The sequence below is a fragment of the Echinops telfairi genome, unplaced genomic scaffold, assembly GCF_000313985.2.
Source record: "Echinops telfairi isolate 266 unplaced genomic scaffold, ASM31398v2 ScPeMD7_21;HRSCAF=78, whole genome shotgun sequence".
NCBI lineage: Eukaryota > Metazoa > Chordata > Mammalia > Afrosoricida > Tenrecidae > Echinops > Echinops telfairi.
Window position 1 is genome coordinate 14,704,129 of NW_022103918.1, and position 25,482 is coordinate 14,729,610.

The 25,482-nt window shown below is 45.1% G+C and overlaps 1 protein-coding gene across 6 annotated transcripts in view; it reads left to right on the top strand.

The window, feature by feature from the left end:
- Window positions 1-25,482, top strand: part of PPFIBP1 (PPFIA binding protein 1) — a 197,796-nt gene that overhangs the window by 139,493 nt on the left and 32,821 nt on the right. For 2 of the 6 annotated variants that reach the window (XM_045288394.1, XM_045288395.1), the window contains exons 5-12: window positions 7,419-7,505; window positions 9,777-9,890; window positions 10,964-11,095; window positions 19,384-19,476; window positions 19,786-19,878; window positions 21,418-21,532; window positions 22,849-22,881; window positions 24,591-24,652. In XM_045288394.1, coding sequence (XP_045144329.1) covers window positions 7,419-7,505; window positions 9,777-9,890; window positions 10,964-11,095; window positions 19,384-19,476; window positions 19,786-19,878; window positions 21,418-21,532; window positions 22,849-22,881; window positions 24,591-24,652 — 729 coding nt within the window. The remainder of the gene's footprint in view (window positions 1-7,418; window positions 7,506-9,776; window positions 9,891-10,963; window positions 11,096-19,383; window positions 19,477-19,785; window positions 19,879-21,417; window positions 21,533-22,848; window positions 22,882-24,590; window positions 24,653-25,482) is intronic. The other 4 variants (XM_045288396.1, XM_004699995.2, XM_045288397.1 and 1 more) reach the window with 3 other exon arrangements.

The following is a 25,482-nucleotide window of genomic DNA, read 5'->3' on the forward strand; positions in this document are numbered from 1 at the left end:
GGGGGGAGAGATGGGTCCCAGACTTACCCCCAGCGCATCTCCTGATACAGCATCTAGTGGAGAACAGGCATGCAATAAATGTTTGCAGGCAAGTTAGTGGCAGAACACTGATATGGGGGAGATGAGAGGCCCTACTGATAGTTACTTCTTTGGTAGCTAGCGATAAGATTTACTTAAAGCAGCTTGAGGAGACTGAACCTTGATGGTGAATTTAAAAAAGAGAAAGAACCATGGAATTACGTCTGTACGACATTGTTAAAGATGACTTTAAAAATAAATCAACGCTATTAGTTGTATGGAGTTATGGGAGTTGTGTGTATCCGCGTATGCATCTCAGGACTGACCCAACGCTAACCAGCATTTCTTTCTTTCTTTTTTTAAAAATAAATCATTTTATTGGGGCTTTTACAGTTCATCTAACAATCCATACATCAATTGTATCAAGCACATTTGTGCATATGTTGCCGTCATCATTTCCAAAACATTTTCTTTCTACTTGAGTCCTTGGTATCTGCTCCTCTTCCCCCCCCTCCCTTTACTACCCTCCCACCTTCATAAACCCTTGATAATTTATAAATGATTATTATTTTAATATTTTACACCATCCACTGTCTCTCTTCCCCCACGTTTCTGCTGTTTCCCCCCTCCCCAGGGGGTGGTGTTAGACGTCTATCATTTCTGTTGGTTTCCCCTGTATCCCCCTTCTCCCTCCTCCTCTGCCTTCCCCCTACCCTTATGGTATCACTACTCTTATTATTGGTCCTGAGGGGTTTATCTGCCATGGTTTGTGTGTGTGTCAAGAGCTCTTATCTGTACCAGAGTACATGCTCTGGTCTAGCCGGGTTTGTAAGATAGAACTGGAGGCATGACAGTGGTGGGCCAGCATTTCTTGTCCTTACACAACTAGACTGATTTTTTTTTTCCCTTCCCCTTCCCCATTTGTTAATGTAGCGACTCACCATTCTGATTTAGAGATACGACATTCAAAATGAATTTGTGTGTCTCAAAACGAATGACTATAACTGTGGCAAACCACTGCCTGGATGGCTTTTTTTCTTTTATTAGTATAGTTAGACAGGTCAAAGAGCTCAGAAAGAACGAAAAGCAAAGTGAAGGTTGGGGAACGAGCAGAGACTGCCAAGCATGGGGCCCGGAATGTCAGGGGAAAGCACAGCTGGGTGGACGCACCAGGTAAAAGTGATGCGGGCAGGAGCCCTGGTGGTGCGGTGTGTAGGCACTCAGCTGCCCCAGGAAAGGGCAGCGGTTCACACCTGGCAGCCACCCTCTGTTGAGAAAGACTGGCCACCTGCTGCTGGAGAGACTGCAGACTTGGAAACTGTACGGGGTGGGGCAGCTCCACCATGTCCTCTGGTTCATTAGTTGGAATTGACTGCCCGCTGCATTTGGTGTGGTGTTAGTGGGCTACATGCTCCTGTCTGCCCATAAATTACTATTGAAACGAAGCGGTGGGTTCAGACTTCTGACTTGGGGTGAGCCGCTCAGCACACAACCCACTCACTACACCACCAGGGTCCCTCAGTGATGGATACAAGGGTTTCATCTGACTGGCCCCACTGCTTCCATATCCGAGGGGCTTCAGAGAGTTGATGTGGGAAAGCCATTATCTTTTAATTCCATCTCTGCACGCATTTTGCATAATAAAACATTTTTCTGAAAAGCCGAAGCATAAGACACAATATCTTACCTGGATAGATGAATGATTGACTATCCTAATTTCTTTATACTTAATTATATGTTTCTAAATTGGATAATTAAAGGAAATTGACTTAAAAAGAACCCCTTAGGTGATGAAAGATAAAGTAGTGTGTACACTATCCAGCATTGCATGTAGCACCTACTCTGTGAGTTTAGACAACTTACATTCCCAGGTGTAGTTCCTGATCAGCTCAGTCTATGCTTCTATGAGGAATCGCCGTTTTAGACCTGTTTCCCCATTATGCTGGTGAGCCCCGTGAGCTCCTTAATTAAATCAAGGTATCGATTTTACAGTGGAGCTGAATCTCATGCCTTGACCCTCAGACTCTCACTGATGTGCTTCCCCCTTGCCCCCTACACACACACACACACACACACACACACAGAGATAAATACACTAAGTTCTGTGTTGCTAAAGTCCCCAAGTTAATTCCCATTTTTACTTAGACTTTCAGTTGGATTGAATGTGGGTAATAAAGGGGTCTCGTCATAAGCTATAGCTGAAAGGATTACTTTGAAGGCACTTCTAGAATTTTGAGTAATTAGAGTGGTCTAAATTCTTTGAAAGTCAAGTAGACTCAATAAATGCTTATGATAGATGCATTATATGCTTGGGATTTTATAAACATCATGGAAGAATCTCAAGCAATCCAAGGCTTTAGTGTTGCACTGAGGGACTACTAGCAAGAATGAAAAAAACAACTCACATAAAACCACCAGATTACTATCCCGAGCAGAACATGATGAAGGGCGAACTTCTGGAGTGTGGACCAGGCATGTTTTGACGGAAGCCCCGAGGGGACTCCAGTGCAGGAGGAGGGGACACCGGCCCAGTATAAGAAGGAAGTGGTGGGAACTGAGCCCATGACAGTGGGGTCAAATTGACAGAGGCAGAGATGAGTGGGAGATAAGTATAGTGGGGGCACAGATGCTTATGGGATATGTTGAAAAGGAGAATACAAGAAGGTACACTGAGAGGAGGAATTGAGTTGTAGGTCTCAGGGAAGCAAGAAGCAAAAACAAAGGTTCCAAAGCAGAGAAGGACTCATGAGCTTTTAGGAAAAAGTTAAGACCCAATTCCTGTGAGACTGGAAGAAGAAAGCACTGTAGTACATGTGGAAGACGAAAGTATGTCGGAAGGGAGCTTAAGCAAGATGGCCTCCACTACAGTCCATTCAGAAGGTCTCGTGAACATAGTGTACAGTAAGAGGGTGTCTAGACTTCAAGGGAAAGGAGTAGGTCTGGAACTTGGCCATGGAGTGCATGCCAGGTTGTAGAGGGAAAGTGTTCTTGCTGAGACTGACAGAGGTTAAAATCCAATGCTCACATGTCTTCGTTCAGTGAACGTCTACAATGGTTCCTTCATTCAGTCACTTTGTGTTAGTCTGGGTAGACTAGAGAAACAAATCCACAGAAACTCATATGTATATAAGAGAGCGTTTTATATAAAGGGTAAGTGTACATTAAGAAAGCATCCCAACCCAGTGCTGTCAAAGCCCATAGGTCCAACACCTTATGTCCGACACCCAAAGTCCTCCTCCATCTCACAAAACACAGACTATGACGCCGACTGCAGGAGGAAAGCCGAATCAGTGAGTGTGTAAGCATCTCAGTGCTGGCAGGGGTCTGTCTCTACACGGCTGCTCCAGCACCCAGGGCTGCATTGGGCTACGTCCATGTGGCTTCTCCTCAGGGATGTCTTGCAGGAAGTGAGCCTTGCCAGCTGAAGCAGGGAACTGGCTAAGGCAGCTGCACCCTGGTGCAACCATCAGAAAGCAGGAGACCCGAGAAGTAGAAAGGCGAGGCTGACTGAGCCATTTATCTTCAGCCCTTCAGTTAACCCCACATGTGTTCATCGGCCAGATTGACCCAATAAACTGTAACTATTTCACCCCCCACTCTGTGTCAGATGCTAAGACAAAGCATGCAGAGTCTTGGGAGGGAAAGGTGAGTAGGTAGCTAAGGACTAACTTTAGTCCATTCATTGTGATGCCTGTTGTTAGTAAAGGCTCATCTGGTTGAAGAGGAGATAGCTGCCTTATGAGTAAACAGTTAATTCAAAGAAGACAGCATAGAAAGCTACCTCATCTGAGGTGACTCCTAATGAATGAGGAAAGAGGCTAGGAGAAGCCTGCCTCCTGCCCCAAGCACTCAGGCCACGGGCCAGGAAACCCACCACGGTGGGTTTGTGTTCTGGCTGCCACGACCTCCTCTGCCCGCACCGGGTCCCCTGTGCAGGGGATGTCAGGGGCATTCATTCCACTTCTGACTATTTGTTCTTGATGGTGGTGAGATCTCCCACTGCTTCAGAGATGGCTCGTTTTATACCTGCTAGGATGGCAGAACTGACCAGTGCCCTCAGTAGAGTCCATGCGCTCCTTGTTTGCTTGTTTCCACCCGTCATTTAGTGGAGTCATAGCAGGTCATGTCATTCCAGTGCATCCTTCCAAAGTAAGCCACTGGTCCATCGGTTCCTACTGTGATCCGGTGTTTACAGATAGTAGTATTAGAATAGCTTTGATCGTGATAGGCTCTTACAAAAAGCAATCCCATGTTTAAGACCCCTAAGGTGGATCGCTGTAGGTTTTCAGGAACTGCTTTGTTTTTGGAGCTAATCTTGGGGAATCCATTTTAGAACATCTTGTTTTCACAGCATCTAGACTAGCTTGGGGATGGGTGGTGGGGTGGTGGGGTGGTGGTGGGGGGGAGGCTGGGCTCTCTACTCCGGTAAACGGTTACAGTCTAAGACACCCAGAGGTGAGTCCCTGTGAGTCAGCATCGACTTATGGCAGCACGTTTGGTGTTTTAGAGAGGCACTTGGGGGAGAAACACGACTTATCTTGCTATCTTTCCTCCAGTCAGAGGAAAGACAAGTTTTGCTTCTTGTCCTCACCCGAACAGGCAGCTTCTTTATCTAATGAAATGCATCCGTTCACAAAGCGTTGCTTGTATGGGTCCGGTAATGTTCATCACCAACACGCTGGTTTTTAAGGCGGGACAGGATCTGCCTCAACAAACGGCCCTTAAGAAGGCCCTTACATTTCATTTCTCAGTAGTCCCAAGAGACGACTCTTCTCCAGTTCATTCCTACCAGACTCTTTGTAATTTGATTCTGGCCTCTTCACTTAACAGCTCAAACAGAATTATGCTGTGATCAATGTGCAGGCATGTTGTCAAGCAGCTGATGTTGAGAATTCCATCCACTGTAAATACGCATTGCACATTCACTGAATTGCCTTCTCCGGCTTCTGGGAAAATGTATCCAGGGAAAACATATCTAAATTGATCCAAGAAATTCTGAAATTTTCTCTTTTCATGTAGCCCCTTCTAACACATAACTTTTGTTACTTCCAGAATTGATACTGGATACTATGTTAACTGGAAAGGTAAAATAATAATAGTTTAAAAAAACCTCACTGCCATGACTCCTGGCAGCCTGATTACTGGTAAAATAATAATATCAGTTAATTTTGGAAAAATTAATAGAGGTCACATCAGATGTGCCCTGGGGAGTAAGATGGGCTGTTTCGCTTGCGTTGTTGCTAGTTCTGAACCTGAAGGGATCATTTCACTTGAACACGGCCGGGGCACCGGATATGCCGGCAGGACTCCCCAACTGGCTTTTGTTTCTGTTGTACTTGAATGAGAGTGAGGGAATTCTGTTAGGCTTGCTTATTAGAGTTATAAACTACGTAGATGAGACAAGAAGAACAGTTCATATGCTAAGGAGCCCTGGCGATGGAGAGGGTTTCGCACTGGGCTACTAACCGCAGGTCAGCAGTTTGCAACCAACAGTGCTCCTTAAGAGGAGCAAGAGGAGGCTCTGTGCTTCCATAAAGAACGACAGCTCCAGGAACCCAGGGGGGCAGTTCTCCCCTGGGTGGCCGAAAGGCAGAATTGGGCAGTTCTGCACATAGGATTGCCAGGAGGCAGAATGGGCTCCGAGTTTATCACCTAGACCACTGTATTTCAAAAGGATGGTTTTTAAAATGTTTTCTGCTGTGAGCCTTTTTTCAGCCTCAGCTGAGAAGGGAAGAAAACCTACACGTTATCCCCTAATTTAGACTTCGTGTGGCATGTACACCATGCATAGCCAACCACGCTCTGCCTTACGGCAACCCCACGTGTGTCAGCCTTGGAATTAGGCTCCACAGGGTTTTCATTAGCTGGTTTTTAAAAATTGTGAATTAGGTGAGGGGTTTACATTTCAGACCATCAACTCTGTATTCAGCAATTCAAACCACTCATCAGCCCTCACCTCTGTACCCTCCCACCCCCCCCAACATGGCTAATTTTTTAAAACTTTTTTTGGTGAATTGGGCAAAGGTTTCAACGCAACTGTTTATACACATTTTGTTTCATGTCATTGATGGCAGTCCCCACGACAACATCACTCTTCCAACTGCTCCCCGTGCTCCGTGCTTCCTCCTCTCTAATCCTTATGACATCGCCCTTGGGCAAATGCTTATTCTAAGAAATATGTACCTCCCTCGGATTATTACCGTCTACCTGCCTAGTGCTTAGCTGAAAACTGGGCCACGGAGGTGAGTTCATTCCCAGACCTGAAGGATGGCTGGGGCCATCGTCCTTGGGGTCCACTAATCTCTGACATGGAGGCCTGGTCTTGTTGATGAGTTTTGTTCCGCATTCCCCCCACTCTACCAAAGACCCCTTTCTATAATGTGATCCTTTTCATAGCAATTGGTAGTGGTAGCCGAGCACCATCTAGTTCTATTGGTCTCAAGGTCGTGAAGGCTGTGGGTTCCAGTGATCCATTGGTCCATAGGTTGGTTTTTGGAAATAAGTCACCAGACCTCCCCCCATCCCCACCTCCCCTCAGGGTGCCCTGAGGTGGACTTGAACCTCGGACCTTTGGTCAGCAGCCAGCACTTTAGCCATTTGCATCACTCAGGTACACCATGCCACGCATAACCCAAATCTGATGAGAGAGAGGTGATGGGGATGGAAGAAAGCGTGAGCATCAGTAGCTGCAGAACACAAGACTGCAAGTGGATGCCAGCTGCTAGGCTGCCCAGGAGCTTAACCTAAGAGCATGTGAACAAGCAGCTCACAAGGCATTAATACATTCACAGCAGACCGTGAGGAAGCACTGAGAATCAGTCCATGTTATCAGGGCCAGTCATTGTGGGCTGGAGTGATTAAGTTTTGGGAGAAAGAGAGGAAGGCTTCAAAGAGGTGGGGACGCCCAGCCCTGTGGTTGGAAGACTTCAGTAGGCAGCAAGACGACTGTGGGGTGAAGTGTCCCTGCCATCGCACCTTTACAGGCAGGCGTTGCCGGGCTCTGGGGGAAGGGAGGAAAATATGGCAGGCCCTCTCTTCCCACTCCCTCCCCATCACTCCACCACACCCTCCAGAATGGTGCTGAGCATTTGGGGAGAAACAGCACTCTTGTGCCTTGGCCACGGACAGGCGTATCTAGGCGTGGATCCACGGTCCACGAAAAATGTCGGTGCCCCTATTCCCTTTGGGTCCTTATTTTCTGCTTCTTAAGAAATGGTTGCACCTATTGAAAATGCTCCTTCCTCAAGGTCTCCTCTGCCTGTGCTCTCTTAAGTGAACCAGGTCACGTTCGCCCCTCTCCCGTCGATGGCAGTGACGGCCACACTTAATTCAGGTTCCTTGGATTCAGAACCCAGTCGGTCAGCTCTCAAGAGCCTGGTGCCCATTCTTCTCTCTTCCAGACAAATGGACATCTGCCTGGGAACGGAGATGTGTATCAAGAACGGCTGGCGCGCTTAGAAAACGATAAAGAGTCCCTCGTTCTCCAGGCAAGTGGTTTGTCTAGATTCGTCTTTCCCAATGGTGTGCTTACGTGAACGTTCTTTTCATGGGGATATGGCAAAGCCTGACGCTTACAGAAAGTAGACAGCTAATAGAAACCTGTACACAGCTGAGAGCGGTGGGGCCTGTGGCAGAAGGAGCCTGTGCATCTGCAGGCTGGACGGAACAGTCCCCCATCAGCCTGAGTTCTTCAAGGGGCAGGGACAGTGAATTATTTAATGCTCTTCTAGACACCGTCTCTAACTTCCACCCCTGGATTATTGCTCTGTCTCCAACAGCACTCTTTTCCCGCTCTCCCCCACAGCACTCTGTTGTTCAGCTGCGTTCTATAATTCATCACAATGGCCACACAGAATTTGGTGACCCTATTCATGATGAAGAGGTTTATTAAGGAAGTTCACAGGTTCCAGTGTAGGCGAGAAATGCTCAGGGTAGTTGTAAATTTTTCCTCTTACAAAGTTTTTCGGGGTGGGGGTGGGGTTGCTAATAAATGCCCACCACAGGGCCTGTTACTCTACTCCGGGTCTCAACCTGAGGGCATTCTGATCTAGCTCCCCCAATTACGTGTCCAGAGTTACCCCACCCCAGGAAGCCCTCCCTTGAAGGCGCTTCCACTCCAGCTTTGTGAACGAGCGAGCCCAGCAACTTTGATTAATACCCAGAGGCACCTCGTGCCACAGGCCAGCCTCCTGCCCCAAAGCACTCAGCTTTACTTGCTCCGTGGCCTGGGAAGTCCACCTCTCGGGCTCCTATGTGGCTCCTGGGTGGGACTGTTAAGAAGGCGGGGCTTCTGCCGATGCTGCCCCGCTGCCACTCCTCAAATGTCAAGGCTGCCTTCTGGATCCAAGAGGCTCACTACACAGCAATCTCGGGGTGCTAACACCCTCTACTCCTGACTCTGGCTGCCGATGAGATCCCTCTCTCCTGCTCATAGGGCTCATTTTGTACCCAGTGGACGGCACTCACGTTGGGGGTGGGGGGGCTGTTACTCACAGGTGGGTCCCATCAGGGTCTTCTCCACCATCGTACCCAGAAGCATACAGCAAAGGGTCATTTAGTGGGTGTTACAGAGACTGCAGCTAGCAGAGCCACATTAACTAATTCACTGCCCCTGCCAAAGGCCATTCTGAATACAGGCATAATGCCATCCAGTCTGATTTTTTTTATCTGAATTTTTAATATTGGAAAATTAGGTTTCTATGAAAATACACTTTTTTTAAATGTAAAGTTTTCAGGGTTTTAAATGATTTTTCTCTCTCACTGTCATCAAGTCGCAACGCACAGCGACCTTAGAGGACAGAGGAGTACTGCCCCTGTGGGTTTCTGAGGGCGTCCATTGTTTCTGCTCAGAAAGCCTCATCTTTCTCCCATGGAGCTGCTGGTGGTTTCAAACTGCTGACTTTGTGATTGGCAGGACAGTGAGTAACCACTGCACCACCAGGGCCAGGGCTTCTGTTTTAAATGAGATGGTAGGCCAAACAGAACACTATTATGAATGAAGTCCTGCTTATGGGTTAACTTGAAGAGTCTGATTTTAACTTTTGATACATTTATTGAGATACCATATATACTGTGTATAAGCCGAGTTATTCAGCACATTTTTAATGCAGCTTTTGTGGTAAAATTAGGTGCCTCAGCTGATATTCGGGTCAGCTTTTACTCGACTATATACGGTCTTGGAACTAAATTATAGCTAGTAGATTGGTGGTCTTTGGAGGAGGGCTGGCCCACAGCAATTTTCAGTAAATACCAAGATGATGCACTAACCCAGGGGCCCCTCGTGGACTCTTAGGGTATAACAGGTTATACCTCAGCCTTGAACAGATTCTTGTAAGCAGTGTCATTTTAAAAGATCTCGTGGGATTGTACAGTTTCCCGGTTTCATTTTTTCTTCTTTATTTGTCTTGAAGCATCATCTTTGAACAGTCCTTGATAATTTCTGCTTCAAACATTAGCTTCATTTCCTCTTTTAACTTTTACTATTGCCCTTTCGCCCCGCACCCATAAAAAAAGAGAGAGCATTTGTGCACGCACGGAAAAGGCGTCCTGTGAACCAAAGAGCAGCAGAGAAGTAAGAATGTGAAGGGGAAAACAAAGAACGTGTAAGATTGTTGCCTTATCATGAATGTCAGAATTTCCCCCCTTTAATTAAATGCGTAGCTCGATCATTCCAAATTTTGTTCTATTGAAAGAAATAAAGTGTGCAATAAGATCCCCGAGTCCTGTCCAACTCACCGGAGCCTCTGCTCTAATTACAGGTCAGTGTGCTAACAGACCAGGTAGAGGCTCAAGGAGAGAAGATTCGCGACTTGGAGTTCTGTCTGGAAGAGCACCGAGAGAAACTGAATGCCACAGAGGAAATGCTGCAGCAGGTATGTGCCGAAGCAGCCAGCAAGGTGCGCTTGTCCTGCTGCGTGCTCGAGAGGCGGCCTGGGCAGTTCCGTTGTGCTGATAACTCTGAGGATGGAGTAGCGTCTCCACACACGTACACACAACATCCGATGCTTCTGTAATTAGGATTTGGACGGACATATGTTAGGTCTTTGGGTTATTTTAATTTCCCCTCCGTGTTTCCAGATTTATGTCTCTTCTGCTCATCTAAATTTCATAGACCCCGACACTTGGTTTTCTTTTAACCGGCCGCACATGCGTCTTCTATTTAAAGGAAAGATAGACATCTGTGACTTTACTAGGGGGGAAAAAAAACCTCTTCAGTGCCTATCCACGCATGGATATCCATACATGCTCGTGTCTCAGAGGCTTTCTGATACGATGGATGTACCTCAGGGGCACGATCACTGCTAAGCAAAGATTGGCCTTTCGGGCCCTCCACTAGCTCAGTGGAGAAGGGTCTGCTGATCTGCTTCTGCCAAGTTCATAGCCCAGAAAAGCCTGTGGAGTGGTTCTACTCCGTAACACGTGGGGTGGCCATGGGCCAAGGGCCAGCTTGGCAGCAGCTGACAACACTAACGGTACAATACAGGCCGGAATGCAACCGCCTGGCTTTCTGTCCTGCTCTGCCATTTACTTTTTGGTAAGTTCTTACTCTCTGTTCCTTCCCTTCTGTTTGTCAGAATAGTAAGAATCTCCCTAGGACTGTTGTGAGGATAGAACCACTTAATGTATGCCAGAGCATTGCCTGTCACCTGGCCATCATAGTTATCGTCATCGATGTTACCGTCATTGGCCTTCGGAATACACAGGGTGTATCTGTATGTGTGTGTGCATCTGTCTGTGTCTCAGCTAGTACACAGACCAGTGTTTAGTTCTGCTCAAAGGAGGGTAACCAGAGTTCATATTTGCTTTGCAAAAGCCTGTATATTTAATAAGCGTGTTCCATCCATTACCTGATAGTTGCTGCTTTGCAGCCGGAGCTCAGACAAAGCCGCAGGTGAGTGCTGGCAGTGAAACATCTGATGGATTGCATCTCGTAAATTCTCCACAGGAACTTCTGAGCCGGACATCTTTAGAAACTCAGAAATTGGACCTGATGGCTGAAGTATCGAACTTGAAGTTAAAATTGACTGCTGTAGAGAAGGACAGATTGGATTATGAAGATAGGTTCAGAGACACTGAAGTAAGTGTGCCATCTCTGTCTCTCTCATTTACACCCCCCTACACACACACACACACACACACACCCCTAGAGCAAAGTGGAAATTCATTGCAGGTGTGAAGAGATCGCAGCAAGTTTATATATACCCACATATATGAGGGGGTTTCCAAAAGTTCCTGTAAAAATTCCATTATCTTTTAATTCCATTCTTCCATGAGCTCTTTGAAACCTCTTCTTATGCTACTCTTTAAGAATAAACTTTGTTTATTGACGTTTTAATCACATATTGTTAATGGAAGTTTTTACTTCAGACTTTTAACATCGATCATTTCATTAGTCATTAAATACTTTTTTTTACTTTAGGATACTTGAAGCCACTGCCTAGCTCTGTGTCCATCCACCCAACTATCTAGTCATCTGTAGTCATCCATCCATGCTGAGTTTCTAATTGTGTCAAAAGGGGCCTTAGGTACATGGTCTTAATAGTAAGTGGGTTTTATTTAGGTACACTGATTATTTGCTGTATACAAAATTAGTGGATATTTACAATATGTCTGGAGTATATACTTATATCATCTAACCATAAAATCACAGTGCTTTTCAGAGTTATTGAATTTGGCTTTCTGCTTGGTGACTCTTACAAACCAAATAAGAAAGGCTACCTCTACTCTTGTGAAACTTGGGATCAATTCTGTGACTTGAAGTCCTCACTCTCCTTCTCCCTATGTTGTTTCTCGGGTTGGGGTGGGAGGGAGAGGGGTCACACTGTGGTCAGGAAAAAGTGCCCTGCAGGAGAGAGGAGGCAATCACTCCCAGGCCAGCATCAGAGGGAGAGCAGGGCCGTTCCATGCCACCCGCACGAAAACACGTACAGTGAGAAAGCGAGCTACACAGTTTGTCTTGGTTTCCTGGTCCGGGTGAATTTATGCTTACGCTCTACTGCTACGTCCCGTGTGCCGCAGCCTTGTGAACAGGTGTGTGAGAATTACCGAACGGTGGCACAGAAACACAGGGTAAGCCCTCGTGCTGTTGGGAAATGGCACACTGACAGGTGCAGTGCTGCCCCCAACCTGCCATTCATAAAAACTCACTGCAAACACAGCAAAGCGAGTCAATTAAGTGAGATCTCCTTGTACTTACTTTTCACGTCTTGCTTCATTTTGCACTCATTGCGACAGGATCCTACAGGACAGAGTAGAACTGCCCCCCTGGGTTCCCAAGACCGTAACTCTTTATAGGAGTAGGGAGTCTCATCTTGCTTCTTCGGATCAGCCAGTAATTTTGAACTGCTGACCCTGCACGTAGCAGTTCAACGTGTAACCTATGCCCCTAGGGTCACCGTGAGTTAGAGTTCACTGGATGCAGCAAGCTTAGTTCTTGGGTCTTCATTTGAAGCATTTATTGCATCCTATCTTGATACCAGCCACTCGGCATACCTGAGCCCCCTTGTACAAGCTGTTTGTAGAGTAAAAGTTAAGAGGTTGGAGGTAACGAATCACATGAGAGCTACTTGCAGAGGAAACTATCTGAGGCGGCCCCTGACGTCATAGCAGCGAGTGAAAGCCCAGGAGTGGTGACTGATCCTCCAGGAGAAGGGGGTTTCATTATGACAGATGACCCAAAGAGATCCCTGTGTCAAAAATTGCCAGTTGTTGAAGGACCCCAAGCTATTCCGTGTCCAATAGAGATAAGGTGCATGTTCTTAAAGGGGCCAATGACAATCCTACAGACTGTACTTTGACACCTGGCTTCATACCTACCTTTCCTCTGGCAACAGATCAAGGCAGCAAACTTGGACTCTCAAAGAACAAACGTATTGTGTGTTACTCTAACACCCACCGGGGGTTCAGTGTAATCGTCGACCCGTGTGGCTCCATAGGCAGCAGCCATCCGGATACAGGACCAGTTGTCAGCCTGGAAAAGGGAACTTGCTCCGTTTATTGGAGAATCGAGACAAGCGGAGAGCGGTCTTGCTGCGTGCTTCATCTTTATTACACAGACACAGTGTCAGCTCAGCATTCTCTAGACCTCAGTCATGCTGAGACACGTGTGATAATAATAGACACACGTGTCTGTGTGCTCAAGGGAAGACCCTCTTTCCCACCTCATACGTAAAGAAAGAGCCTATAGATGTCATTTCTGGTCAGATTGATTCTTATGTGCCCTTGATTAGGGCATTTTCCTATTTTGCGTGATCTGGGATACCACAGAAATGGTTCCGTCTGTCGCAGCTCCCGTGGGAGAGTTAAGTTTTGTCACCAAATGTAAATGAGATTCTCTTCAGTGCATCAGAATCAGAATGATGCAGTGATCCACGTGAACCACTAAGTGTTTCCTATGATCACCTATGTGACTAATGAGGGTATATTGCTCTTCCTATAGGTTTTATTTCTTTGCATCGGATGTAAGTAAAATAGAATGATTCAGCAGTAATAAAGTCAGTACGATCACTAACTTTCCTAAGCACATACTATTTTGCAGTGTAGACAACGATGACGATGGGATTCTTGTTAGAGGATGCTACTCCATACCTGAAATTCATGTTACTGTATACATGTATAAGCCGAGTTTTTCTGCACATTTTTAATGCTGAAAAAGCCCCCCTCGGCTTATACTCGAAGGAGGGTTCCCACTTACCTGTTCTCCGGTGCAGTGCGGGTGTTCTCCGGTCTCTCCCGCTCTTCTGCGGGCGCCTGCAGCCTCTGTGGGTGGTCCGATGACTGCTGGTATCACCGCTCTTCTTTTCTCCTGCACGCTGGCAGTCTCTGTGTTGTCTGTACTGCACTGGGCAAGAACCTGCCCGCTGCTGTGTGCTGGTACCTGGGGCGCACCGCATCCTCCTCAGATGACTGTCGGATGCGGCTGCTCTTCTCCCACTCTTCTCCAGGGCTGTGACCAATGACGGAGCCTTTACCGTCTGACCCGTGCTTCGTCAGGCCCCCTTACTCCGCCCAAGCATTGTTGAATACAAGTACCTGAATATCGCTGGTCTTGGATATACAGTACGTGTATTTACAGTACTTAGTCTGCTATATTTTATTTTTTATTTTCTTATTAACCCCTATCTGGACCCAGTGTTGACTATGCTTGCATACAGCAGCCTGTGTTAGGGCTCATGTTATACATGCTGCGTTGCATACGCTGTGTGTTACTGCATGTGTTGCATTAGCACTTCCCATCCATATGTGGTAACGCTGCGTATACAGTAACAGTGCATGAAGTAACACACTGCATACACAAAACAGTGTGTATATGATGAGCCCTAGCACAGGCTGCTCTATGCAAACAGTCATGTCATCACATTCTGGAATATCATCAGCCTGTGTGAGGCCTCAAACTATACACGCTACTGTTGTGTACATGTGGTAAGGCAGCATATGTAGTACTGCAGCGCGTGCATAACACAGCATGTATAGCTGTTGTTAATACCATATTGTTTTTGTTGACCCTCTTTTCCACTTACAAAGCTAGCTTACTGTTTTTCTTTGAAATAAATATTCGAAAACATTCAACCTACTGATGCCTCAATTAATGTAATTGTATTGGTATCCATTTTTATTTTGAAATTTACCTGTAACTGCTGCATTTCCCACCCTAGGCTTATACTCAAGTCTATAGTTTTCCCAATGGCAGGTGACTCTCAGGAAAAAAATCAAGTCTGGATTATCCATGTGGCAGCTCTGAACTGCCTTCCCCCTGCTTGACCAAATCAGTCATGAGGGTGACCAGATACTTATGTGATTTGTAGATGAAAACAAAGTGAGTTTTCTGTTCAGTGTTTCCTTTGCCCTTGGGCTGCATAAACGGAACAGTAGGTAACCAGATATCAGAGAACCAATCTAACTGTTGGCTTGGTTCGTAGTTGTGTCATTCTTAGCTGGGAGTGCTGTTGGGTCTGGAAAGTTGGGCTGTTTCATAATTCCCACTGCTAGGACATGCTCTCTAAATTGTCCTCGTTTTCCAGTAAACGGAGTGTGTTTGATCACTAGACTCTCTCGATACTGGATTGCTTCCTCTGTGAGGTTCTTAACACCTTTTCTCTTCATAATAAAGCAACTAATGTTAGAGCACATTTCAACAAGAAGGGTGTGTAGTGGAAGTATTGCATATTGTTTATAATATCTATACAAAGGAAGCCCTGGACGTTAATTTTAATATTTGCACAAGATCTGTTTTTCATATGTTAACACCTATAATTACACTGACTTGTTATTTTCTACTGGAATTCTGGAACCTAGGAAGCTATGTGTTTGTTTCTTTACACTTATTTCCCTGAAGCAAGAGACTTTGTATGGCCTTCAGCACAAAGACTTCAGACCAATTCTTTGTATTACACTTTGTTGCCTCTTGGCTATATGACTTACGAGTGCAAATCATTGAACTCTAACAAAATATTGTAGAGAATAAATCATAATGGGTTAAACATTTTTTTAAGTCAGTTTTTTTGTGGTAAAATTAGGTGCATGGCTTATATTTGAGTCAACTGATACTCAATTATATATGGAATATCTCATGATTTCCCCTCTCTGCTATTTATGCATAACCAATCGGTGTTATCATGTTTGTGTGTTCTTTATATAACTTTGATGTGATTTGTTATCAGACTGCTTCCTATGTTGGTAGGTATGTATTTTTATTATGCAGACATAAATAAAATTGTCTTTTTAAAATTAAAAAGAAGAAGAGAATGAGGTTTAGCCTCCTGCTATTAAAAATTACATGTTCTCTTGAAGGTCTGGCTGCCTTGGTCTTGGTCTCTGCCTTCCTTCCTTTGCAGCTAAAGGAACCCTGTAGCTCCTTTCATAGTTTATGCTTTCCAGCCTAGAGCGGTTTTGAGTAAGCTACGTGAACCATGCTTCTCTTGCGACTGGGCCTGGGGTTTTAATACAGCATGTAGAGAAAATGCCCAACTTCTTTAAAAGGTTTGTCTTCGTGCTTTGTCTCGGTGGTTTCCTCTGTTGTCCCTGCCGTTCCTTGACCGCACAGTTGCAGTAAACGTAATAACGCAAACAGGGCGGGGAGCTGGTTTCGCTGCTGAAAGAGAAGGTCCAGCACCTGTGGGTCCAGAGGTGGCCTTCTGTAGTCTGTATGCAAAGAATAGGGGACATCTGCACACATACACACACACCACTGCTGGTTTAATCTGAGTACAACGTGTTCACCGAACACTGGCACTAAATTGAGCTGACTGTTCGATGATTTTTGTAAGACCTCAGAGCTGTCTTTATGTGCCGTCAGCTTGTGCAAATGGAACCGTGAGTGACCAGAGTCGAGCTGGCCCACAGGGTTTCCAGGGATGAACCCTATAAAAGCATGTTGCTCCATGGAGCGCCCCGTGGATTGAAACCACTGACTTGCCTTTAGCTCCCAAATGTTTCACCATTGTGACACTGGGGTTTGTGCATAACCTAATCGTTATTTCAAACAGTGCTTCCATATTTCAGCATGCATTCTCGATCACATGTAAAACCATCTTATCGCAAACTTCCCGTAAACTCAATTCCTGGTAATTTTCTAATAAAGATTCAACATTATTGGTAAATGGTAATATGCACACACTCAGATTATGAGTTTTAACAAAATTTGTGATGTTATGTATGTAAATGAGTAAAACCTAATGGTGTATGCTTATTTTTCCTGTTATTGCCCTCTTAATAAAGATGAGATGTACATATTATATATGTATATACCATATATACTCGTGTATAAGCCAAGTTTTCAGCACATTTTAATGTGCATTTTTGTGGTAAAATTAGATGCCTCCACTGATATTCAGATTGGCTTATACTTGAGCATATATGGTAAGATGGGCACCAAAATTTTTTTTTTTAATCATTTTATTGGGGGCTCTTACAGCTCTTTTAACATTCCACACATCAATTGTATCAAGGATATTTGTACATACGTTGCCACCATCCTTTTCTAAACATTTACTTTCTATATGAGCCCTTGGTATCAGCTCTTCTTTTTTCCTCCCCCCCCACACCCATGACAAATAATAAATTATTATTGTTTTCATATTTTACACCAATCACGGTCTCCCTTCACCCATGTTTCTGTTGTTCATTCCCTGGGGGGGGGGGGTATGTGTTGATCATTACAATTGGTTCCCCTTTCCTCCTTTCTTTCCTCCCACTTCCCTCTCCCCTCCTGGTATCACTACTACTGTTTCTGTTGCTGATGGGTTTATCTGACCTGGATTCCATGTGTCATGAGCTCTTATCTGTACCAGTGTACATACTTCGGTCTAGCTCGCAGTGAAAGGTAGCATTGGAGCCATGCTAGTGGGGGGTAAGGAAGCTTCAAAGAACCAGAGGGATATTGTGTATTGCATCAGTGCTATACTGCGTCCTGGTTGACCCATCCCTTTCTTGTGACCCTTCTGTAAGGGGATATTCTATTGTCTACAGATGCATTTTGGGTCTTTGCTCTAACACCCCCCCCCCCTCCCCCCAATTCTCAACAATATGTTTTTTGTTTGTTTGTTTGTTTGTGGTCTTAAAGTGCCTGTTACCTGATTCCATCGATACCTCATGATTGCAAAGGCTGGTGTGCTGCTTCCCTGTGGGCTTATTTGCTTCCCTGCTAAATGGCCGCTTGTTTAACTTCAAGCCTTGAAGACCCCAGATGCTATATTTCTGATAGCCAGACACTATCTGCTTTTGCAGACATTTGTCTTCAGCGATCATGTCGGGAGGGTGAGCATCACAGAATGCCAGCCAGGTTCTAAGAACAGTGTTCTTGCGTTGAGGGAGAGCTTGAGCAGAGGACCAAAGGCCGTCCACTTCCTCAATGTATTGCCATATAAATGTATGTACATAGGCCAATACCTGTATTTTTATGAATTAATATATTTACAAAAGTTCACACCTATGTTCTTACCTCTATCCAAAGCTTTTCTTCCTAGATCTTTCCTCTGTTTCCTTTTACCTTCCTCTGCCCCACCATCACACTCACCCTTGTTACTGCCTCTTAGTAATTCCTCTCAGCTAGATTGTTGTTGCTCTAACACCCCCAGGATCTGTACATCCTCCTTGTTGTGGATTTTAATTCCCTAGTTGTTCCCTGTCTATCTCACAGTTCTTCCCGCCCTCCATTCCTCCCCCCAAGTCCCTCTGGAACCGTTGGTCCCATTGCTTTCTCCTCGGGCTTGCTTCACATGCCTGTCTTATACAGGTAGGCAAACCAAAAACAGAGACAAAACAAAAAGAAAACAAAAGAGTGAATAAAAAGAGGGGGGTGAGGGAGGAAGAGGAGGAAAAACTAGCCAAAACATACATAATTCTAGATCTGCCCGCTAACCTTTATAACTATCTCCTCACTGGTTCTGGTGGGTTATGAACCTAAAGTTATTTGAACTTTTTCTTAGATTTTGAGATCAGTTGGGTAGTACTTTGGAAGAAAACAAACACTGGAGTGGGGAAGGATGTTTCTTAAAGATTGTTGAGGAAGGAAGCCCTGTTCTGGGAATTGCTGGTAGAGGTGGTTAGCATAATTCAATAGTGCCCCCTTCTGGCCGAGAGTACAAATGTCAGAAACTGAGTTCTTTCACAAACAAGTCTTCTAAGGGAAAAAGGGAAAGATAATGGGGATTTTCTTTTCAGAAAGGACCGCACTTTTATTAAGAAAGTAGTTGAAATCATTTTATGCATATTTAAAAATAAATGTAATTGCTTTGTTTTTAAGTTTTGCATTTTAGGAGCTGTTTCCAGGTTTTCCAGCGATCCCATTTTATAATCTCATCTTCTTCAGTAGTTTCTTCTTCTCTGAAAATTGACACCACATTCAACGATGTGGTAAATACCAAATAGGAGCTTAGAGCTGTTTCTTAGCAATTCTAAAAATGAGACTTAAACTCAACTCCCTGCTGTAGAGTAGATCTTATAGCATCCCAGTAGGACAGGGGAGACCCATCCCCACTCCCCCCATTGTTTCATCATTGCGGAACAAAGGATTTGGAAATTCCAAGCAGGGTTTTAAATGGAGAGATGCTGTGATTGACACGGATAGGTTATTTTATGTATCTGATTTGATTAATGTGACGTTAGCCCTAAAAGCTGTTGACTTCCTCAGATTTCCAGACCATGATGGACTTGCAGGCACTGGCCCTCTAAGGGAAAGAAGGCTGGCAGTTCACACCGATCTGGGCTTCCTGGCAAGAAAGGCTGGCGATCTACTTCCAAAGAGCCAGCCTTGAAAATCCTCCACAGTTCCGCTCACACACACAGGTCACCATGAATCGGAGGTGACCTGACAGCAACCGGCTTCTCCATTTTCCTAATACGTTTCCACGCTTTCCTTTTGGCCAGGGACTCATGCAGGAGATCAGTGATTTGAGATTAAGAGTCAGTGAAATGGACAGCGAACGACTGCAGTATGAAAAAAAGCTTAAATCCACCAAAGTAAGTGTTCTCACCAGCAAGCATGTTGCACACGGTGCCTTCACGCCTTAGCTACGGTCAGTAATGTACACGCCTTGCACTCTCAGTCTATTGTCCGAGTGGATGCGGTATCTCCCCAAGCTGGGGACCTCCTGGAACATAAACACTGTGGCTCTGAATGCAACCCAGGCTGAACGAATCAGACAGACTATAAAGCTATCATTTCCCTGAATGATCTAACTTCCTTGATGAACTAAAACAATTTTCTTGGTGATTCAGCTTATCTTTTTCTACCTCTAGTTTTCTCTCTCTCCTCTGTCTCTCTGCCAGTCCTTAATGGCCAAACTTTCTAGCATGAAAATCAAGGTGGGTCAGATGCAGTATGAAAAGCAGCGGATGGAACAGAAATGGGAGTCCCTGAAGGTGGAGTAGACCGTGGGGGCGGGCGGGGCTGGGGCCTGTTGCTCTCTGCCTTGTGTTGTTTTGCTGTGATGGTGTTTTAGAAGCATGGGCATTCTTTTCACATGTATGTCACCTACTTAGTCGACATTTGTTTAAAGCTGGGTCACAGGACAGTGCAATTCGTACTATTGTTTCCAGAGATGTGTGGCATAATTACTGAAAAGTAAGAAACAGGTCAAATGAAAGCGTTTATTTCCAAATTAAATCTAACTCTCTTAAACTATTAAGCAGCCCTGGTGGCGCTGTCTGGTAAACGTCAGACTGTGAACCTCGAGGTCAGAGATTCAAAGCCACCAGCTACTCCTCAGGAGAAAGATGGAGCTGTCTGCCTCTGTAAAGATTTATAGCCCCAGAAACCCCATGCAGGGACACTGTGAGTCACCGCCATCCCCATCACAGTGGGTGGGCTTAATCAACAGAAAAGACTGCTTTCCTCCTTCATGATGCGCCTTCTTGGAGGCCAGTGCGTACAGTTGTTCACGCTATCATACAGTGAACGGAATTCCCTGCTGAGAGGCAGCGCGGTGAGCACACGGCTGTACTCTGGGCATTTTTACTGGGCATCCTCTCCCACCGTGAAAGTAAACCGAAATGAGAGAACCTACTTCCTGGCTTCTCTGGAGAACCATATCCCTACTGAAAGGCCTACCTTTAGGGACTCAGAAAATAAACTGTTGTGGAGTCTAAACCTGCATTTACTAGCAGTGAATCCCCGCTCCAGTTTTTTATACTAAAATTGTAATATAAAGCTATGGAGACTGTGCAGCTTCAATGTACAAAAGCTAAATAGAAATTCTTTACTAAAATGAAACTAAATCATAAAACATTAATGCATAAAGCATTGGGCATGGACTCTTTTACTGTTAAAATTTTTTTTAAAGATGACATAGAACCTTAATCTATGTTTTCTAAGTAGACTTTTCTCCCCATTGTTGGAAGAGATTCTGTTCTTTTATTTTAGTAATAAGTAAATTATTTAATCCCATGATTGGCTAACATTAGAGTTGTTCCTGACTTATTAATTCACCACTAATTAAACTCTGTGCGTGTCCATGAACATAAGAACCATCTTGAGCTGCTGAATAAATGTCAAAAAAGTGTTAACGTCTCAAGTTTGCTATTGTAACACTAATTGTTCTTGATTAACTTTGTCAGGTTTTCCATTTAACACAGTTTGCAAACCATAGGGCTCCCAGTGCCAAGTATGCTTTAAGAGACACCCCCCCCACACACACACACACACACACTGAGTATATAGGCCTTAGTTGGTTGCATAGGCACTGGTAAGAATCATACCGTCATTGTTATAAGGTGAACTTTTGTTTTGTTTTATTTCTTCCTCATCTTTGTTCCTGTCTGATTTCTCGTGTGTCTTAAGTTCTCATAGATGTTTGTTTCATCCATTGACAATTGACTGTTGGTCTCAGTGAGCCCGAGTGCTCTCTGAAAATGCCCTTTGCCTCATGAAGGGCTATCTGAACACAGATTGACCATTTGTAGGAGGAACTGGCATCTCTGAAAGCACAGCTGGCAGAGAAGGAGACTGAAGTGAAGGGGCTACAAGAAAAACTGGTCTGCAAGATGAAAGGGGACGGGATTGAAATTCTTGATAGAGGTAAGCATGTTTGTCTGACATCCACTGACTTAGCGTGTTCCCGTGCCTGGAGACTGCTAGCAGATCCCGGTGCTGCTCAGTGTTGCAGTCCGAGCATCAGAGAACGGAAGGGTAGCGGGTCATCTTGGCTCAGGTTCGTGGGCAAGGCTGAGGCCTGTTTACTGTGACTGGGAATCGAACCACGAACCTTCTCCTGCCGCTGAAGGATGGCCCTGTTCTTTTGGGGGGATTCATTGTAGGTGACTAAATTGTAACGTTTCATCACGATGATAGCCCCCCGTCCTAGCAGCAATACAAGGGACACCAGAAAGAGTGACAAAGAATCACTGTGACACCCTAGTGGTGTGTCCCTCTGAACTGAGCTTGACACAATACAAAATAAGAAATTCTGAAGCCATTTTCTGCCCTCCTGGGACAAGGCTCAAAGCACACATAGCGTTGAATCTTTGGACAATCAGGAGACCTTTCTAACCCGTAGATTGAACCCTCAACCTATTAGAAAGCAAAGATGCACCCAAAAGATTTTTCATAATTGAGGGGCTGTGCTGTAAATATTAGATGATGTGTCATTTCTAAAAATGAGGTTATTCTTTATATAAAATATATTTTGTGGAAGATATATTTCATATGAAATATTGATAAAAGTTTTGCTCATATAAAATAATAAAGTCAGCTTTATAAATTATATTTGGAAATACACTGCGTATAACGTCTGACTGTGCTAGGTGAAATTCAACTTTTTTGTGTGTGATTACAAACATTTGGTGACTACAAGACACTAAAGACACTTCTTTTGACTCATCTGAAACAACAAGTTTCAGTTAGTGTAGCCCTGGAAGGGAGACGTCGGACAGGGCAAGACACGACAAAATAACAATTTACAAATTATCAAGGGCTCATGAGGGAGGGGCGAGCGGGGAGGGAGGGGAAAAATGAGGACCTAATGCTGGAGGCTTAAGTGGAGAGAAAATGTTTTGAGAATGTCACAAATGTTGAAAAGCCACATAGGAACACCTTATATAGAAATGTTAAGATCACAACAACAGTAAATGGTCTTTCGTCAAAACACATTTCCTTCAGGAATGTGTGTTGGAGAGACGGAGGTAGGGCTCGACTTTAGGTCTTCTGATGATTTGTCTTGGATCGTCTTTCTAGTATCGGTTCTAGAGCTTTAAAACGGTGCTTACCTCTCGGTCCTCCTGAGATGAGAGGCCCTTTCTTTAAGGTAAATGGAGAATAAATAATATAGCGCTTTTAAAACACTGCTTCTTGTTTTAATGGACGCTGCCTCCAACTCACTGCGTTTTCCCGCACAGAAGAAAATTTTAAAAAGAAGCTCAAAGAAAAAAGTAAGGTTTTTGGTGTTTATCCACCAGCCTTTAATTTCATCAAAAGTACTACTCGGACTGCTCTTTGCATGTGTGCTAAAACGTGTCTCTCACCAAAGATGCAAAGTTGCTTCATCAATAAGCCCTCCATTTCTTTAGCTTTTATAAAAAGAAAGTTTGGAAACAAAGAACTTGTTGCCATCTAGTCACTTGTTCAGTCTCGAGGCCCTACGGACAGGGTAGAACCATCCCTGGGGGTTTCCAAGGCTGGGAAGCTGTATGGGAGCCCACTTCCTGGTCTTTCTCCCAGGGAGCAGCGGAGGGTTCAACCCACTGACCTTGTGGTTAACAGCCCAGCACATCGCCCCGCTAGGCGCCCAGAGCTCCCAAGGGTAAGCAATGACGCAGTCACAAGCAGAGAAAGATGGTTTCATCGCCGTCACCCAGTGATAGCCTGGTTAACAAGACACTCCGATGGTGGAGGGGAGAAAGGCGTCTTCTCTGTGGTCCAGCAGGCCCACGGTCAGAGGAGAAACTGGCCTTTATATCTTAAGGAAGTCCGCCATTCTTAAGCATCACCAACATTGAATGGTCATTTTGACCTTTGCTCTTGCCTTCCACTGTTTTGAGCCCCTCTCTGTGCTGAGGTCTACATCAGCGCCAACCTAGGGAGCCCTGGTGGCAAAGTGGTTACGTGGGCAAGCCAGCTGAAAGGCCAAGAGTTCAGATCCACCGGGCACTCTGAGGAAGAAAAGCGTGGCAGTGTGCTTTTGTGAGTCAGAACCATTTTCATGGCAAAAGACCGGAAGTGCTTATGACCCTTAATATACCCTCTGCCCTTTTGGTGTTTCAAAAGAAATCATCTCCTGGATGCTTAATGAAGCCTGAATTAGTTAATGGCACATCAAGATAAATCCTTGATTAGAACTTGGCGCCAGGCATGACATTCTTCAAATAAGGGGAGGAGAAGGTGGGAGAGTTACTAAGGAATACATCTAGAGAGAAAATGGTTTGTCAGTGGTGAATAATATATTATCTGAAGTAGAATTTTACTTTCCCGTCAGAAGCAAGCATCTTTAGCTGTTTTTTGTTTTTATTGTTCTCAGTTTCCTTTGTCAATTTGGATTTCATTTCAGGGTGGCAGGGCATTTTATAATGACAGCAGCAGGAGTTCATACCAGAATTATAAATTCTAAGGAAAATCCCACTGAGCTTTCTTTGGTTCTTAAGTCTCCCAATGTATTGAGCATTATGTTGGAAATGAGGTTTATGGATGAAGCACATGTTTGTTCTTTGGTATGGACCCTAGAACCAACTTCTTAGCATGACCGCTCACGTCGGGCTTCACCATTTGAGCCTCCATCGTGGTGACAACTAAATTCCATTTCCTCGCTTGGTCATTCTGTACGCCGGTCCTTGTTTCCAGCCACTGCTTTACAGGCTTCCCTTGAGCCAGCGTCACGGTCATTGTCGCACACCGACTGCCTCTGCAGCGTGTCTTGAGGATGTTGCTGTCGCTCCGAGAGGGAGTGGTAGTGATCGTGTGCCCTGGTTGTTCCCTCTCTAGGATGACCGCGAGTCAGGGAGGTCGGAGGCGCTCCTTGTTCAGACTTTACTTAGAAGAGAAAATGGCGTGAAATGCGCCTCCATTGAAGAATTTTTTTTTTTTTAGTGATTTTAGCCATTGTCACACAGGTTAACTGACTTCTGCTCTGATGGATTCTTTTCAGATACTGAAGTACAAAAAATGAAAAAAGCCGTGGAGTCTTTGATGGCTGCAAACGAAGAAAAGGTATCCAGATGAGATGTACTCGTTTTGCTCGTTCTGCGTATTGGAAGGCAGACAGTTCGGCCTGAGGGAGCAATGCAAATACTGCTGAGAGTCTCCTTCCCTGCCTGATGTGTAGGCCTCGGCGGGGGGCAGGCGTGGGGACCAGCCGCTGACTGCGCTTCCTAGCTGAGAACATCCCCTCCCCCCAACCATGGCTTTAGAAAATGTGGAAGCCATTATAAGTCAGTTCTGTAACTCAGGTGACTGAAAGGAGCTCTGGTGGTGCAGTGGGTTAGGCATTGGCCTGCTAACCAAAGAGTCAGCCATTCGAACCCACCCGTTACTCCCAGGGAGAAGAACGATGAGCGTGAGATGCTCTGCTCCCCCCAAGGTCTCTGGACTTGGAAACCCCAAGGGACAGTTGTACTCTGTCCCAGGGGATCACCCCAAGGCAGAATCAACTCAGTGGCAGTTTCTTTTTTTATAAATAATGCCAGAAAATATTATCTTCTAGAGTGTTCTTTCTGTGGTCACTGGCGATTCTAGGCTAATGTATGCACTCTGCAGGAGGTAGCCCATAACAACTTTAATAACTTCATGATCCTATCAATTTTCTTCTCCAGGTACATATTATTTCCTTCCCACCCCCAGCTTCTTTAAATCTCTGCGCTCCTGAGGGCGGAGGTAACAGAAGACAGAAGCACAAGTACCATCTCAAATTAAACAGGGGCCTAAACATGCTCATGTGTGTCCACTCTCAAACCCAAACCAAACTCACTGCCACCGAGTCAACACTGCCTCAGAGCGACCCCCGTAGGGCAGGGTAGAGCTGCCCCCGGGGGTTTCTGAGA